General features: G+C 45.9%; 1 protein-coding gene across 1 annotated transcript; it reads left to right on the plus strand.

The window, feature by feature from the left end:
• Positions 1-1883: 1883 nt before the first annotated feature.
• On the plus strand, positions 1884-15871 carry LOC115479873 (dual specificity protein phosphatase 10-like; the record flags this gene model as incomplete). Its single annotated transcript, XM_030218167.1, has 4 exons — positions 1884-1972; positions 9419-10629; positions 13014-13307; positions 14341-15871. Coding segments are annotated over 4 exons (1860 nt in total), but the record flags the coding sequence as incomplete, so codon positions are not given.
• Positions 15872-17020: the final 1149 nt, after the last annotated feature.

Genomic DNA, 17020 nt, shown 5'->3' on the forward strand with positions numbered 1-17020 from the left:
TATGCCTGTGAATTTCCCTGAAATGTGCTTTGTCTGAGACAATAGGAAGGACTGAAGCAACAGCATAAGTGGAAGACTGTAGGGCAGAAAGACATATCATAAAGAGCTGAACTGAGACAAGGATCATGGATTGGATATACTGCCTTTCTGTGGTACAACCAGAGTGGTTTTCAATTATTATATGCAGGTACTTCCTCTTCCCTAGGGGGTTCATAATCTAAGTTTTGTACCTGGAGCAACAGAGGGTTAAGTGACTTGTCCAGAGTCACAAGGAGCTGTAGTGGGAATCAAACCAGTTCACCAGGTTCTCAGCCAACAGCACTAACCATTAGGCTACTCCTCCACAAGTTAGGTTTATTTCTGGGGTAAAGAATTAGCAGGGCTGTCCAGGGTGACCATCCCAGAGGTGTCAAGCTTGGGAGGGGGAGGGGGAGGGGGAAGGGAGTTCTGCTTTGTTGCCTTTTGCAGTCTTTTGCTTGCAAGGAAGCAAGTTCAAAAAGAAAGAGGGTGCCAGTGCTGTTTTGTCCAGCAACTATCCTGGGTGTTATATTCATCCATGGAATACTGCTGGCTGGCTGTACAATTCTAGATTAGCTGCAGCCTAGCTTCCTAACAGAATTTTTAATTTTGAGATTAGAAATTGTAACTTGTTTTCATTTTTTGTAATTTACTAGGTTTTTGCCTAGTTTTCCTCTTTTATAGTCCACTTTGGACTAACAAGGAATTTAGCAAAATGTAACTATGTGGAATTGTAAAAAGGGGGAAAGAGGCCACTTCATAGTCCTCCTGTCTGGGGTACATTGTGTCTCTCTTTAAACAGATTCCATAAAAAGACAAAGACTTCCTGTTTTTTTTTTTAAATATGCTTCAGAACATAGACACTTTGCATGTACCTTACAGTCAAGACAAGGGAGGACTGAATCCGGTGCAGAAACCAGAGCAAACAAGGGAAGAAGACCGTAGCAAATGTGGATTTAGTATTTTGTTAAGATTTTTGTTTTAATTAGTTAAAATTACCCAGTTCTAATGAAAATTTAGGTTGGATTTCTTTGGCAGCTGCTGGCCAATCTGGTATGAGTCTCATTTCAGCATACAGGTCGTTGCTGCTGCCCGGCTGGATCTCTATCCAGCCGGGCAGCAGCTGGATTGCTTAACAATGAGTTTTTTTTTTTTTTTTTTTTTTTGGGGGGGGGGGGGGGTCCTCAATACAGGGGCTGCAGGGCCCCTAGTAGGATAGACGTGTGCTGATAGAGTTGAATGTTAGGTCTTAGTAAAAGCGTTGTCGTCTGGCAGGATCGAGGTGTGTTTGACTATCTGTATATGGTCTCAGTTTAAGAGTTGCTGCTTGGCAGGATTGAGGTGCGCTGTCAGAGCTGTGTGTAGGTAGGTCGTCTCAGTAAAGGGGCCACTGCTCGGCAGGATCGAGGTGCTCTAGCTCCTGCCCTGCCCACACATTGAAGTGCACTGGGCTGGCTACTACCAGAAAGACAGGGCATGGTTGTTAGCTGCCCGTCTTCTTAGGTAACCAGTCCCACCTTCTGATCAAATCTGCATGTTGACACAGAATGCAGAAGAAGAAGTAATCCCAGAAAGGTGAGACGGAAGTTACTACAGTCAGATCGGGCTAGCTTTGCGGGTTGGATCTCATCTGTCCCCTCCCCCCACCTGTCACCCTGACTCCAGCTGCTTACAAGCACCCGTGACCCTCCCTCTAAAGACCCTTATTTTAATTTTTTGAAAGGTGGCGTCCCATTGGCTGGCGATGATGTCATCCCCTGCCAAGCCACCCCCCCTCCCCTTTTCTCCTCCCATCCAAACTCTGCATATAGGAAACAAAATAAAAAGAAAGATCCCAACAGAGAAAGCAGAAGGACAAGATCTAAGGAGGGTACGCGGCCCTGGGTACTGAGAGAACCCAGAATCATCTTGTGCCAACCCCTCGGCTGTCTCCAAATGTGGCATCGGCTTTGATGTAGGTAGGGTACTGCCGCAAGGCAAAGGTTCTGCCTGATCTTCTATCCCTTCGCTTTTCTTGGGATTGGAATGGAACTCCCTCCCTTTTTATTCCCTATTTTCCCTGCATGTCGTCAAAGGTAAACATTTGGCAGGAGGGATAGGGGCAAGAGTCTCTTCTCTCTCCTCCATCATGTCGTTATCTGATTTCTTGCCCTCTCTCTTTTCTTTCTGCTATGACTATGAAATGCAATGCATTTTTCCCCCACCGATTTAGTATATAAGGGACATTTTTGAATGTTTCGGGGGGGGGGGGGGGCGGAGGGGTGGTCGGCCGTGTCCTACTGCTACAGCGATGCCCCTAGGATGCCTCTTTCCTCCTTGGTTTCTGGTGGCAGGGATTTGACAGAGCTGTGGCTGACACTGCACTGCAGCTACCCTGATGATTGCTTTATTTCCATAGTGCTTTAGTGGGGGGGGGAGGGGGTTGATGGGGATTTGTACTGCTATCCGGGGAGGGTAGAGGAGCGACGCAAGAGCAGATGCAGAGCAGAAAGAATTGGGGAAGGAAAGAACATCAGATACAGGCGACACTCTATGCAGGAGCAGAGGGGTTAATTCCCGACGTCATAGCTGAAACAGACTCCTGCCGAAATTTAGATCACCACCCCCCCTCCGGAAAAACGGCAGGGTGATCAGTGAGCCGGACTGCAGTGACATCAGGGAGCCTGTTACTGCCCTCCGGACATTATCGGGGGGGGGGGGGGGGTCACGCATGTGTTCGCAGCAGGACATTCTCCTCAGGAAGTGCCTGAGAGCTGACAGCCAGGCGTCCTCCCAAGAACAGGTTTAGCGATGACATCAGTGCATACTGCACGTGTGCTGCCATGTGTAGGGAGTGTGTGTGTGTCATACTATGAATGAGTCCATGTGTGCACATCACGCTGTTACCCTATGTGTGCATTGAATAAGTAACTGTGACGTGTGTGTGTGTGTGTATATGAGATTCTGTGTAAACATCAGGTTCTGGCGCCGAGTGCCCATCAGATTGTGACAATGACGTACCAGTGATTCTGTGTGCATTACATTGTGATTCTATGTGTGTACATCACGCTGTGAGCCTACATGTGCATCGGATAAGTGACTATGTTAATGTGTGATTCTGTGTGCATCACACTGTGACTTGTATGCATTAGATTGTGTCTATAGCTTGTGTGTGCAGCTTTATATAAGAAGGGATTTAAAGGATCAGATTTAATCCTCCTTTTTTGGCCTTGGTCTTGAGCTTATTGTATCCCCAGTGGGATTAAGCGGCAGGGTGTTAACCCTCCATCCCCAAATTGTCCAGGCTGGAAATCTCTACCCAGAGGCCAAAAAGTGACCATCTTCAGCCCAGACATAAAACGTCCTGTAATGAATGCCAGTGGGTAGGCTTTCCTCTGCTTTCTTTCAGTTCTCTCTTTGCACATATTTTCTATCTCTTCACTTGCCCATCAATAATTTGTAGTTTTGTATTCCTGTTCTATTTGAGTCTATTATAAACAGCATTGATTGCCTTGTCATAAAGGTGTGTGTCAATCACTTAATAAACATAAACTATAAGGGTCAGAAGAGAGAGATGGTGGCCTTGCAAGTGTCCTTAGGGCAGTACTTCCCAATCGTTTTGTACCTGGGACCCCATGATTATGGCAGAATAAAATTGAATGACCCCCCTGGAGCTGCAGAATAATAATGTTCCTATGGAGAGGCCACTTAGGTTGTGACCCCCCCCCCCCCCCCAAACTGTTCAGGAAGCTCTGCCTTAGGGGAAGATGGGGCATCCCAGCTCAGTTGAAGCTCATATTGTCTTTGTTTTTATGTATTTAAGTTTGATATTGTATGATGTCACTGGAGCCCAAAGTGGACAACAAAAGCCACATCAGTGCATCAACTAGTAAAGGTCACACTTACAACATGACACATTAGCATGTTTTCCCCTCTCTATAGCTGCAGACTCACATTGTGCTGTGTATAAAGTAGTTGTAGAGGAGGGGGTAGGTGTGCAAAGGGTCTAGGAAGTTTATAACTGTAGTTCAGTGTGTAAGGTCGGACGTGTTGGGGGGGGGGGTATATGTATGTGGATCATGGGGATGTACACTATGTAGACATGTCCAGGGTGGGGGGGGGGGGGGAGATGTGTGTGTGGGGAAATAGAGGGTTCTGGGGAAGTGTGGGAAATAGGAGAGGAAGTTGTGTGTATTGGGGTGGTGAATATACACCGGGGTGTTATGTGTCATGGGGAATAAATAGGCACAAGTGTTTGGGTAGATATGGGAGTGCAGGGATGTGCATGTGGGGGATGGGGCGTGAATAGGCATGGGCATAGGAGCCAACTTTTCAAAATGATTGGGGGTGTTAAGTTCAGTGCAAATAACCTCTCCCTGGACACATACGAGCAATTGTCTAATTATTGTGGGTGTTCAAGCACCCACAGAGCTGGCTCCAATGGGCATGGCTGTTTGGGTATGTGTTGGTGTGTGTGTAGTGCACACCCATGGTAAGAGTGCTATTGCATAATGGGTTCCATGTGGGACAAATACACACGGTTGTTTGGGTGGGGTGGGTGTGTGATTGTTTGGGAGACAGAAAATAGGTAGATGCCTGAGTTTGGGTGGTAAATATACATTGAGTAGATGTGGGGGTGTAGGGGTATGTGCAATGTAGTTAATGGCCAGGGGTACAGTTGCATAGGGGATCTTGTGTGTGTCTCTGTAATAGATGCCTGTACTGCAGACTTTCTCCCTCAGTCTAATCCAAGTTCTGTTCCCCCTCATTGTTTCCCATTTTCTTTCCTTGTAGCATGTCCTCCTCCCTACCAAACCTGAGGATTTCAGCATAGCACCTGTCTTCTCCTATTCTGGTGCCCAGGAGGGGAGGATCTGTTATTGTTTAGCTGCGGTGCTCAGCTCACCTTTGAGTGGTAGGACCAGTCCTTCCATCACCCCATAGCTCACTGCTCCTTCCCAGTCATTTCTGTTAACTCGGTATGCAGCTGTGCAAAGAGGACTTGCTGAACTTTGACGATAGGCACACTTTTTTATTTGAAAAATACATCTAAAAAGCATAGATCCCAGCATAGATTTCTGAGGCTTGCCACTATTTACCTCTTGCCACTGAGAAAATTGACCATTTAATCCTATTTCTAATCAGTTCCCAATTCACAATAGGACACTGCCTCTTATCTATGACTTTGCTAAATCCATATTTCTGGCTGTTTCTTATTAAGCGAGGTTTGTCCCACAGTCCCAGTAATTCTGATCTTAACAATAGTTGTCACTATTTTTGCAAAGCACTGTCCCAGACTCAGTATTTTCTGCTTTTCTGGATCACTCCTGGAATCCTTTTTAAAAACTGGCATTACACTGACCATCCTTGGGTAGGTAGACAGATTTTGGGTTTGAGTCTCTGTGTGCTTTAGCATTTCTTCCAAGTTCAGACCCATTTAGCTTCAGTTCCTTAGACTGATGGAGTAGCCTAGTGGTTAGTGCAGCAGACTCTGGCTTTGGGGAACTGGGTTCAATTCTCACTGCAGCACTGCGTGACCCTGGGCAATCACTTATTGCTCCAGGTACAAATAAGTACCTGTTTATACTATGTACACTGCTTTGAATGTAGTTGTAAAAGCCACAGAAAGGTGGTATATCAAGTCCCATTTCCGTACAGAGACTGGCTTGGATATAACAAATATGAGTAAAGACTGGAGCAAAGAATTAATCGTTGTGGCTATGGCCTTATTCTTGATCATCTAGTGGTCTGACAGACTCATTCATGATTTTTTTTTCTTCTTAATATACTTGTAAAATGTTTTTATTATTAATTCCTGTCTCTTAGTTAACGCTCTTCAAATTCTCTCATGCTCCTTTTTTTTTTGTTTTACTGTGCTGTTAAACTAATCTCCCTTATTGTTTTACATCTAATTTGACAGTACTTACGCTCATTCTTATTTTACTCCATCTCCATTTGCCCTCCAAGTAAAATATAAATCACAAAAAAAAAACAACAGATGGGCCAGAATTATTTATTACTATTAATGATATGAGAATCCTAATAAAAGTCTCAGTCTTCAACCTTTCTTCACCTCTCTCCGCTTTAAAGGATACCTTTTTGGCTTTAATAGCCCTTTTCCCAGCACAGTATAGCCTTGTTGCCAGTTTGTTCTTCTTTCGACCTCTTTTAATTTGTGGGATGTATTTAATCTGGGTTTCCACTATGGTGTTCTTAAAGGCTCCATGCCTCATGCAGACTTACAGCCCTTATAACTGTTTTTTTTTTCTAGTGAGGCCTGTCAGGTTAAAGCATTTAAACACAATGAATAGGATTTTGAATGTAATCCGCCAAGGAACTGGCAGCCAGTAGATATGATCTCACAATTTGGCACCCGTCCACAATTGAACTGCCATGTTCTGGCTCGGAGCATCAGAAAAGACTTAAGTGAAAGGTCCTGGTATAAAAAATTGCTGTAATCAATTCCGTTTAAAACCTGGACATGAACTTGGGATCTAACTGCCTTAGTTGGTGTGAGCACAGAAAATTTGCTGTGAGAACAGAAGAAACTAATATATTGATGATTTGGAGTCTGAATAAACTGAAACTGCAGGGGTGGCTTCCTACCTTGCTATGCAGCCTGTTGGCCTCCTGCTGGCTGGTGCCCTGGGGAGTGGTAGAATAGGGAAAAGGCTGTGACCTTGGTTGGATATTACTCATCATGACTCAAGAGTGATGGGCTTTGACAGTGCGAGCATGAGTCCAGCTCATTTCCTACACTCGCATGATCACATCTTTTCTTAATTGTTTAAATCTTACTTGGGAAAGGGCAGGGTCTCCTTAACTGGACCCAAAGCCCACTCTGGAATGATAGGTGTGCATGGTAGTGCTTCATGGCACACATTCCTGTTCCATGCTAGATGCAGCCATTGGCCAAACAGTCACAAAATGAATCGTAAAAAGTAAGGACTCTTAGCAGGACAAAAATGTATAAATGAATTGTTCAAAAATCCTTTCAAACCTAGGCAGTGGAAAATGTTGGGCTGCTGGGGCCACAGCCTCACCAGTAATTTTTATAACAAAGCATTAGCAACTAGAGAGCCTGGGAATAGTTTGTTTGGTCCCTCCAACCAAAAAGGTGTTCTGCTGCCCCAGCCTTCAGATCTCTAAACAGTTGTAAATGTCCCGTTTGTTGATTCACAGATGTTGTTTGACAGGTCTGGACTGTCACAAAAAAAAAAAAAAGCTGGAGCTGTCAAACTTAACCAGACATGGGGCTGGAGGTCCAATGGACCTCCAGACACCCCATACACTACACACCCTTCAAACACAGGGGGCTGGAGGGCCAGCTGGACCCTAGCTGTTCCCCTCCTGCCCTGGTAGCCTAGTGCCCCCCCCCCCAAGCCCAACTCCAGGCCCCCACATGCCCCCGGATACCAACACAGGGGGGCTGGAGGTCCAGTGGACCTTCAGACCCCAATATAAAAAAAATACCTGGTGGTCCAATGGGACCCCAGTTGTAACTCCCCCAAACCCCATACCTTAAGGCAGGAAGAGGAAGTAGCACTCCCCTGCCTGGTGCATCCTGGGATGCGCTGGGCAGGACATCACTACCATATAAGGAAGTTTCTCCTTATATGGTAGGGAAGCCCAGCACATCCCATGATACACTGGGCAGGGCAGCACCATTTTGAAGGCAGCACTAGCAGGAGGAGGGACTGCTACTCCCTTCTACTGCCTTAAGGTACAGGAGGGTTGGGTGGGGGGGGGGGGGGGCTACAACTAGCATCCCGCTGGAGCACCAGGTATTGTTTTTGGTATGAGGGGGGGCTAGAGGTCCACCGGACCTCCAGTCCCCTTGTGTCGGTGTCCAGAAGCCTGGGGTTGGTTGGGGGGGGGGCACTAGGCCACCAGGGTGGGGGGGCCCCAGGACTGAGTGACAGCCTGGGCTGCCTGGCTTGGAGGGGGCAGGGAAGGAAGACAGGAGCATTAACTTGAACTCCAGGTTAAGGCGGTATTCTGCCCATACAATCAGAGCACAGTGCTCTGATCATATGTGCAGAATACCGCAAAGCTGTATTCCCTGGTGTGCTCATTGTTTCCTACGCCAGACCCTTCTGATCATTCTGTGCTGGTAAATGCGGGTGCTAGTGGCCTCTAGCACCCGCATTTACCTTTGCATCGGGGCCTCAACGATAGGCCCTCCCCTTTCCTCCCAGGGCTCTGAATCTTTCCTCAGCCACTCTCTCACAGTCCTGGCTTCTGTCCACCAAAAAAAAAAAAACCCTCACAAAAATAAGTAATTATTTTCCACTGATTTTCTCCCATTTTTGTTGTAATAAATCCCGATACATCCTGGGAAAAATAAAATAAAAACTGAAAACAAAGGTCTCTAAGTAGAAACGATTGGGCATTTTGCCACTTCTGTCATTATTGAGCACGTATTGTAGAAGGGATAAAATGATCCGACCACTATAATACCTTTCGTACAATGTGGAGAGCATTACTTTTCAGCTATAGCTCATGGTGCAAGATTCACACTTTCACTAGATGCTTACCAGAGAAGTTGCTTTGCAGCATGGCCCAACTTCAGTTCCCTTTTCCCGTGTTGGGCTGACATGCTCACTTTGCAAACTGACTCAGAAGAGTAGCATGGCATTCCCCTGGCCTAGAGCCCAGGGCAGCTGTCCTCCTTGTTGCAGCCTAGGTGCCTTCCCTCAGGAGCTTACTAGGGGAAACAAGACTTTCCAAAGATGGTGTAATGAATTAGTAACAGGAAGAGAATTACAGAGTATCTGTTGTAATCAAATGGGGAATATGGCACAAATCTAGTCAGCATTTCTGCCTTTGTTCTATTTTATTACAAGACTTTCCAAAGATGGTGTAATGAATTAGTAACAGGAAGAGAATTACAGAGTATCTGTTGTAATCAAATGGGGAACATGGTACAAATCTAGTCAGTATTTCTGCCTTTGTTCTATTTTATTGCCCTATCTGGTTCGCTCTACTGCTTCAGATCTGGCTCTCGCCAGGTATCACCTATGTGTGGCCTGTCATTCACTTGTTCCCATCTCTCACTGTGGGAGTCTCGGGCTTGGCTTCTAGTATTTTGTGTGTGTGTAAAGCAGGTATTTCTCTGGTAGCAGAGGGAGAAAGATGAATTTCTAGAGCAGTGATTCCCAAACTTTTTACTATGACAGAACCCCACTAAAATATTTGTTGTCATACACCGAGGAACCCTCAGTTTATGTAAATATATATATGTTCAAACAAACAGATTCTATAATCTAATTTCTTACAGAACCTAGTTTGGGAATCACTGCTGGAGAAAGCCCTTTCTAGTGCTGGACAAATTGGCAGGGTCTGGAAGTGCCTAATGCTAATTAGATAGTTTCTGAAGTACTTCTGGTTATCATAACCTTTTTTTCCCCCCTTTTGGTAGCTCTTGCCTCCCGATGCCGCCCTCACCCTTGGAAGATCGCATCGTGGTGCTCCAGCGACCCAAGACTTTGGCCCTAAACCTCACTCCTACCTTTGCCAGAGAACACCATCTGACCCCAAGACCCAGGAAGGACCACCACCAACTCCCTTGGGAAGAGAGCACTGGTTGTAGCGTGCCAGAGCAGAAGAACTCTGACCCTGGAGAGCACAAAGCTTCTGCTTCATCCACATGTTCACATACACAAGACAGACTGACGCTACACAATGTGCAGGGGATGTGTCATGAGCATGAGCGCCCTCAGTGCTTAGATCTAAACCAGCAAAGGGGGGTGAAGCAGAAGGAGCTCGTCTACCAACAGCTCAAGACTGCCCCAACTCAACCCAAGGGAAAGAAAAGCTCTTCAAAGGAGAACACAAAGCCTCCAGAAGCCAAAGTGCCCGCCTTTGATTCCTCCCAGCTCTCCAACCCAGAAACTGGTTACTTCAAGGGCACCATGCATCCACTGAAGTGCGGCTGCAGGGGATGCTGGAGGTTCGTGCGGTGTGATGACGCCAGCCCAGCTAGCTGTTTTTCATTCAAGCCCAGCCTTAGGTCCTTGAGCTGCTTTTCATTCAAGTCCAGCCTCAGGTCCCTAAGCTGTTCCAGCTGTAGCCCTGCCACTGGGAAGAAACTGGGGTGCTTGCCATGCACTTCTGCCCTGAAATCGCTGGCCTGTATTGCTTGCAATCCTTCCACCAAGTCTCTCAGTTCTTCCTGCAGCTTCTGCAGTAGTGATCCCATTGTGACCTATGACCCACAAGGATCTTCATTCAGTTGCAATTATGAGGACGACTATAGCGTCCGCACCATCTGGCCAGAGGAGCTTGCAAGGAAGATGACCAAGTCAAAGATCCACCAGCAGGTCCCATTGACTCTGGACTGCCGGAACCTAATGGAGTTCACCAAAAGTCAGCTCCAGGGTGCCATGCACTTCACCTACTCTGACGGTAAGGGCAGGCGGGGCCTCCAGCAGAGCAAGCTGGCAGTCCTGGACTTTATCACATCCCACGAGAGCAAGGACTCCCTGAAAAGGTTCTGTCCCAAAGAGCAGACGGACTGCAGTGATACTGCTGGCATGAGCAGTGAACCCCAGAGAGCCCTCACAAACCAAAACCTACACCTCATACTGAGTCCTTTGAAAATGGATTCAGGGGAACCACTTCTAAGAAAAGGTAACATTGCAAGTTTTATGCTTTTAAAAACATAGAACAGGTACGTTCGCTTGCTGTCTGCCCCACCACTGGCAGCGTGGGCACACACACAACATAGCATTCACACCGCTGAATTAGCATACCAAATCATTTTTCAGGCTGTATTTCCAAATAAGGTGCCCTTTCACTTCCTGAATCATTACTGAGTCCCTTGAGTTATTTGTGAGCGCTGATGACACTTTCCAGGATTACCAAAATGAAAGGGGCCACTCCTTTGGACTAGGGCCAGCTGTGAGAAGCCCAGAACTGGAGAATGCTCTCTGTCCACAGTGCTTTCTGCTTCTCCATACTGGGATTCCAAATGCCAGTTAAATCAGGGCAAGAGGCCAAACACATTTCTCTACCTGCCAGATCATATGTAGGTATTCTGTGTTCAACAAGCATATGTCTAGAGAGTTCTAATCCTGACCCTGTCACTGATTCTCTGTGACCCTGGGTAAGTTACTTTAAGGAGTATTTTCAAAGCACTCAGACATACAAAGTTACATAGTAACCTATAGAACTTTGTAAGTCTAAGTGTTTAAAAATGAGCCCCTTTATTTCTCTTTCCTTCCTCATTTCTAGTCCCCAGCTAAGTCATGGACCTTCTAAGGAAGTTTATGTCACGTTATCCCCCCTGGCCGTCTCAGTTCTTAACCCTGCCTCTAACTCTCTCTGTATGATTCTAGACTCAGCCATTTTTTTTAGCTGTTCACTTTTATCCACCTACAATTGAAGAGCAGGTAGAGTAACAAAATTCTAAACTTTACTCGACAGAACTACAACCCCATATCACCCAGTGCAGCTTTCCCTGCTTCAGTAACTCTAGTGCTCAGCAGCTTCCTCTGCCCTTGAAGGATGAGGCAAGCATTTTAGAACTCCTTAAGTAAACAGCCCCTCTCACTATCCGGTACTGTTCAGATTTTGCTCTCTTCTGCTATGCTTTATTGTGAGAGGAGAGCAGCTGGGAAGAAAGGAAAGTTCTAGTGCTAGCCCAGATGGAAGATCTGGTGCAGCTGCACTATTCTGCCTCCAAAATACATGCTTAGGACAAATGCACCCCATCTGCCAGGGGCAGAGCAACAGCTGCTCTTAACACAAAAGATGAGCAGCAGAGGGGCAAGGAAAACTCCATAGAAAGCAGATGGTGAGTTGGGAGGTGGGAGTGGTATGTGTGTGTCACTTCTATTGAGTTAGAATTACCCCAGCATGGTCACCATTACATCACCCTTCCTGCCTGGGGTGGGGGTTGGGAAATGCCAGAGAGAATAGTGTATTATCTCACAAGCTGATAACAGCTCTTCTCTCACCCCATGGCATCAGCAGATCCTCAGCAACCTGCCTAGTTCTAGGGTCATATAGTACATTGTCCTTTTGTGCCTCACGTTTATCAATAAGTATTAGAAGTTCTAGCCAGAATAAAAAGCTTGCTTTTTGGCTGGATCTGAATGAAAAGCAACCCTCACCCCCACCGTGACATTTGGTACAGAACTTGCTGGTGACTTTCGACAGGTTTGTTGACCACCAGGGGCTGGAAATACTAGCAGAATTCCAGAAAAATGCAGAATCAGGACTAAAAAATACCAGCGGACATTCTGGAAGCATTTAAAAAGAACAGGGAAGGAAGACACCCCGGTAATATATAGAGAATGCGAGGCCAGAGATTCCAGCAAAATGTGTGTGACAATACTTCATGGGGCATGTTGCTAGGCCACTGGCCAACTTAGCTTCTGGCAATTCAGAAACTGCAGCAGATGGGTTTGCACAAGCTTTGTTTGGCTTCAGATATGTCTCTGCTCTCTCCCTTCTGAGCTTCACATTTGGTGGATTCATAAGAGAAAGTGGGATTAACTCTCCTGTAAACAAAACAGCAGCCTAGGACTGTAGCAATACAGCCTATGTCTGATGTTTGAATGTATATTGTGTTGACCTTGTTAGTAGTATACTATGCCATACTATGTACTGACATTTGAATAGTTTTACTGCTGTAATTGTCTGTTACCTATGTTTGGCTAATTCTTTCTGTACAGCATCTTGCGTAAATTTCTCCATAACGGCAGTAAATAAATAACACCCCCTTTCCCCATATAACATAGATATTGGGCTACAAATTTTATTGATTTGGATTTAGCTTAAAGTAGTACCTTACTGTCTGGGTACATCTCTTATAGCTGCCGGATTGATCTACGATCACTTCTTGGCCTTTTAGCAGAGATTAAGAACCTGGACAATAGTAGGGGGAGGCATTTAATACCCTGGGACTTGCTTCAAGTGGGGAGGAAATGGGGAAATGTAGTGACTACTGCAAAAAGCAGAAGGAATAAGCATAGAAAATAAAACATCTGATTGTTTTCTTGTCTTTGCAGGGTTGGGCAGTGAATCTGTGGAGCAGCAGCAGGAGGGAGGCAATGGTACAGCTGGAACCCCCGACCTGGAGAATGCAGAACTCAGCTCTATCCTGCCCTTCCTTTTCTTAGGCAACGAGAAGGATGCCCAGGACCTGGAGCACATGGCCAGCCTGAATATCAGCCACGTCATCAATGTAACCACACATCTGCCTCTCTACCATGCTGGCACTCTGTGTTACAAGAGGCTGCCTGCCACAGACAGTGGCAAACAGAACCTGCGCCAGTACTTCGAGGAGGCCTTTGAATTCATTGGTGAGTGTTGGGGCAGGCAGAGGAAGGGGAATCACTATATCTGCTTGAAGGTGAAGTGGCTGTGGAATATTTAACAGCAGTTGCTTGTAGGGGAGTCATCATGCATTGCTTCTCTTCTCACATTTCTTTCCACGTGGCTCTCATCAGGGTTCCATCATCTTAGACCAGGGGTTTTCAACCCAGTCCTCAAGACACACCTAGCCAGTCAGGTTTTGAAGATACTCACAATTAATATGCATGAGATAAATTTGTAAATGGACATTTATCTCATGCATATTCATTACAGGTATCCTGAAAACCTGACTGGCTAGGTATGTCCCAAGGACTGGGCTGGGAACCCGTGTCTTCTACCTTTGCACTGGCCATCATAGACAGAAGTGACTCCCAAATCTGGCCTTGAGGAACCCCAACGTTAGGTTTTCAGGATTAAAAAGACAATGAAGATTCATGAGATCGATTTGCATACACTGCCTCTTTGGTATGTAAATCTAATGCATATCCTGAAAAGCTGACTGGCTGGGATTTCCCCAGGACAGGTTTGGGAACCCCTGATGTACAGTGTGTTCCAACTTTGGTCTCACATTAGCCTTGAGGGTGCTATAGTGGATAAGGGTGAGCAGCCTTGGTCCTCAAGGGCTGCAACTCAGGTTTTCCCCAATGAATATGTATAACATCTGTTTGCATGCACTGCTGCCATCGTATACAAATAGATGTCAAGCATATTCGTTGGGGAAATCTTGAAAACCTGACTAGGTTGTGGCCCTCGAGGACCGATGTTGCTCACCCTTGGTATATGATAAGGGGAAGGAAACAGGCCACATCCCATCCAAAGCCATTTAAGAAACATACCGAGAAGCCAGTATGACATTCCAATTATTTTTTTCAATTAAACTTAATAGCCCTCCTTCTCCTTTAAGCCCGAAGTATGTTACTTCAGCATTTTTACCCCAGCCTTTGGGCTGGTCTTTGGTTTTAGCCACAGATGAGCTCATCCCAGACCAATGGTACTAACCTGTTAACACTTTGGTTATAGAAGAGGCACACCAGTGTGGAAAGGGAGTACTGATCCACTGCCAGGCGGGTGTGTCACGCTCCGCCACCATCGTCATTGCATACCTGATGAAGCATACGCTGATGACCATGGCTGATGCTTACAAATATGTGAAGGGCAAGCGGCCCATCATCTCTCCCAACCTCAACTTTATGGGTCAGCTGCTGGAGTTTGAAACAGACCTCAACTCGGGCGTCACCCCCCGCATCCTCACACCCAAACTCACTGGACTGGAAACAGAAGTGTAAGGAGAAAGAACAGCAGCAGTTGCAAACACGGTTGATCTCAGGTAACAGAGAGCACCAGGACTGGACCGGGCCTAACAGCAGAGGACAACATGCAACAGAAGAAGAAAACGGAGCCATCTGACAGCTCTTACCAGAATCACATGAAAAGGGTGGAGGTTTAAAGGTCAGCTATCCCCAACCGAGATCTGAGATGCTGCTCTGCAACTGGGACTCCAGAGAAGAGGAAACACATCTTGCCATGAACCAATTTGGTCATCATTAAAAACCTCCTAGTTTCAGCCCTCTGCAATTTGCTGGAGTCTGATGTTTGGAGCATTGGAGATGCCACCTCCAACTATAAGTTTTCAACAAACTTAAAAAGCTTCCTTTAAGCCTTCCACAGAGCACTGGCTGGGGTGGAATAGACTTTTACAAACTTCTGGATTATCTTCTGTTTCTTTGCACTGGAGTCAAAAGCCTCTAAGGTTACTACTGTTGCCGCTGTGTCTTGCCCAGGCCCTGAAACCTACTCTGAACACTGGAGAATGCACTGTATCTCAGGATTAGAACTTCTTCTCGGGATAACACTGTGTGGAGCAAATGCTAAGATGGGGGAACATGCCAATAGGACCAGGCTGAGCATAACCCCAATGACCTTTTGATGCTTCCATGCACTGAAACTATTGTGAGCAGGGTCAGCCTATGATTATCTTCTTGCCTTGTGGTGTCTGGCGACTAGAATCTTAAAGACCAAGGGATTTCTGTTATTTATTTTTTTTTCCAGGTCCAGGTAGCAGACTGTACAGACCCTGCAATAATTCTTAATAATGTGTGAGGAAGTGTCTTCCAGGCTTAGAGATGGGAAAGGAATAGGTGGGAGCCAAGCTCTGGAGTCTAATCTAGCCTCAGAGGCCTGAAACTACAGGGATAAAATAGTAATGCTATTGCTGTAATCTTAACCCATGCCCTCTACGTCAAGGATTGGCAGAGCTCCTCCTTCCCAACCAGAGCAATAGAGGGAATAGCTGGTGCTAAAACTGATCCTTTAGAAAATGGAGAAAAGCAGAGGGGGTAAGTAGGCAATACTGCACCAGTCTACATCACAGGAAGCAGGCCATGACTGTGCCCTCTCCCTTTGGTAAAGCGAGTAGAGCCTTAGACATCCAAGGACCCAATATTTTCTCTGGTTTGGGTTTTAAAATTTTTGTTTGAAAAACCATCTGTTATTTATTGAACAAACTTCCAGCAAACTGAGTCCTGTATTGGAATAATAAAGTATTTTTTTTTAAACACTGTGTGCAGGCCTTGTTTTATACTTATCTGGCTGGATGGCAGAGCAGGAGGTTGAAGTAGGTAGGGAGGAATTTCTTCAAAGGGGGAATAATTTTTTGCATTACCCAACCGAATGCTTAAGTGGAGGGAATAGCAGCATTAAAGAGTGGCTATGAAATCTTTTTTTTTTTTTTTCTGGGGGGGGGGGGGGGGAATGCCCCTCTTGGGGGAAAAGTCTAGGCACAGCCACTTCTCTGATTAGTTCCAGTGCTAGACCCTTAAAAGGAATCTCAGCCATGAAGATGAGAGTGTGTGGTGATGAGTAGAGGGGGACAAGCAGTAAGAATCACTCAGCAGGTGGCCGAGTTGCTTTCCATAGAGATGGAAAGCAGTCAGGCACCCTCTAACAGCAAATCCGATTAAGGAAGCCACTCCATTCTTGTACATTAAACTGGTTAGGAAAACAATTTATTGCAACAAACCAGACATGCAATCCAACTCTAGTTAGGAGCTGTGGCCTTGTACGCTTCCTGTGCATAGGCCTCTCTCCTCCAGCAAGCTTTGTTTATGTTATGCTTCAGAGATGTATTCATACTAACCCCTCCATACTGAAAGAGGTAGAGGCAGGGAATGGTAGCAACGATTACATGCTGAATGTTAGTGGGGTGTCTGAGGTCTTTCCCTCCTTGATTTTAAATTTAAGGTGGCAAAAGTAGATATAAATTTGTTTGCAGCAAATCTCTTTTGGTATTAACGGTAACATGAACACTACTTGATCCACTCTCACAGGAAGCTGTCATACATTGGAAGTGCGCAAATCCTCTCACAGCCCTACCCCACCAATGCTACATTGTTTTTCTGATTTTCTTGAGAACCATAAAGGACTCCATGTCCCTTTGCAGAAACTTTTAGCAGCAGAGTCCTGAACTGGAAAAGGTGTCAATAGTGGGATGGGTGTCTAGCACACAGAAGTTATAGCACTGTATAACAGCAGAGAAGGGAAAGGGGCTCAGGATCCCTGGCTGAGGTTTCCAATCTTTGGTAGTGGTTGAGTGGGGACAGAAGAAGCCTAACACTAGCAACATAACTGTTAATCTTTGACACGAAACCCTGAGCCAACAACAGCTCTGAAAACTAATTTCCAATGAGAAGATGCCACTCGG

Source organism: Microcaecilia unicolor, chromosome 11 (assembly GCF_901765095.1).
Source record: "Microcaecilia unicolor chromosome 11, aMicUni1.1, whole genome shotgun sequence".
In the NCBI taxonomy this organism is placed as follows: Eukaryota; Metazoa; Chordata; class Amphibia; order Gymnophiona; family Siphonopidae; genus Microcaecilia; species Microcaecilia unicolor.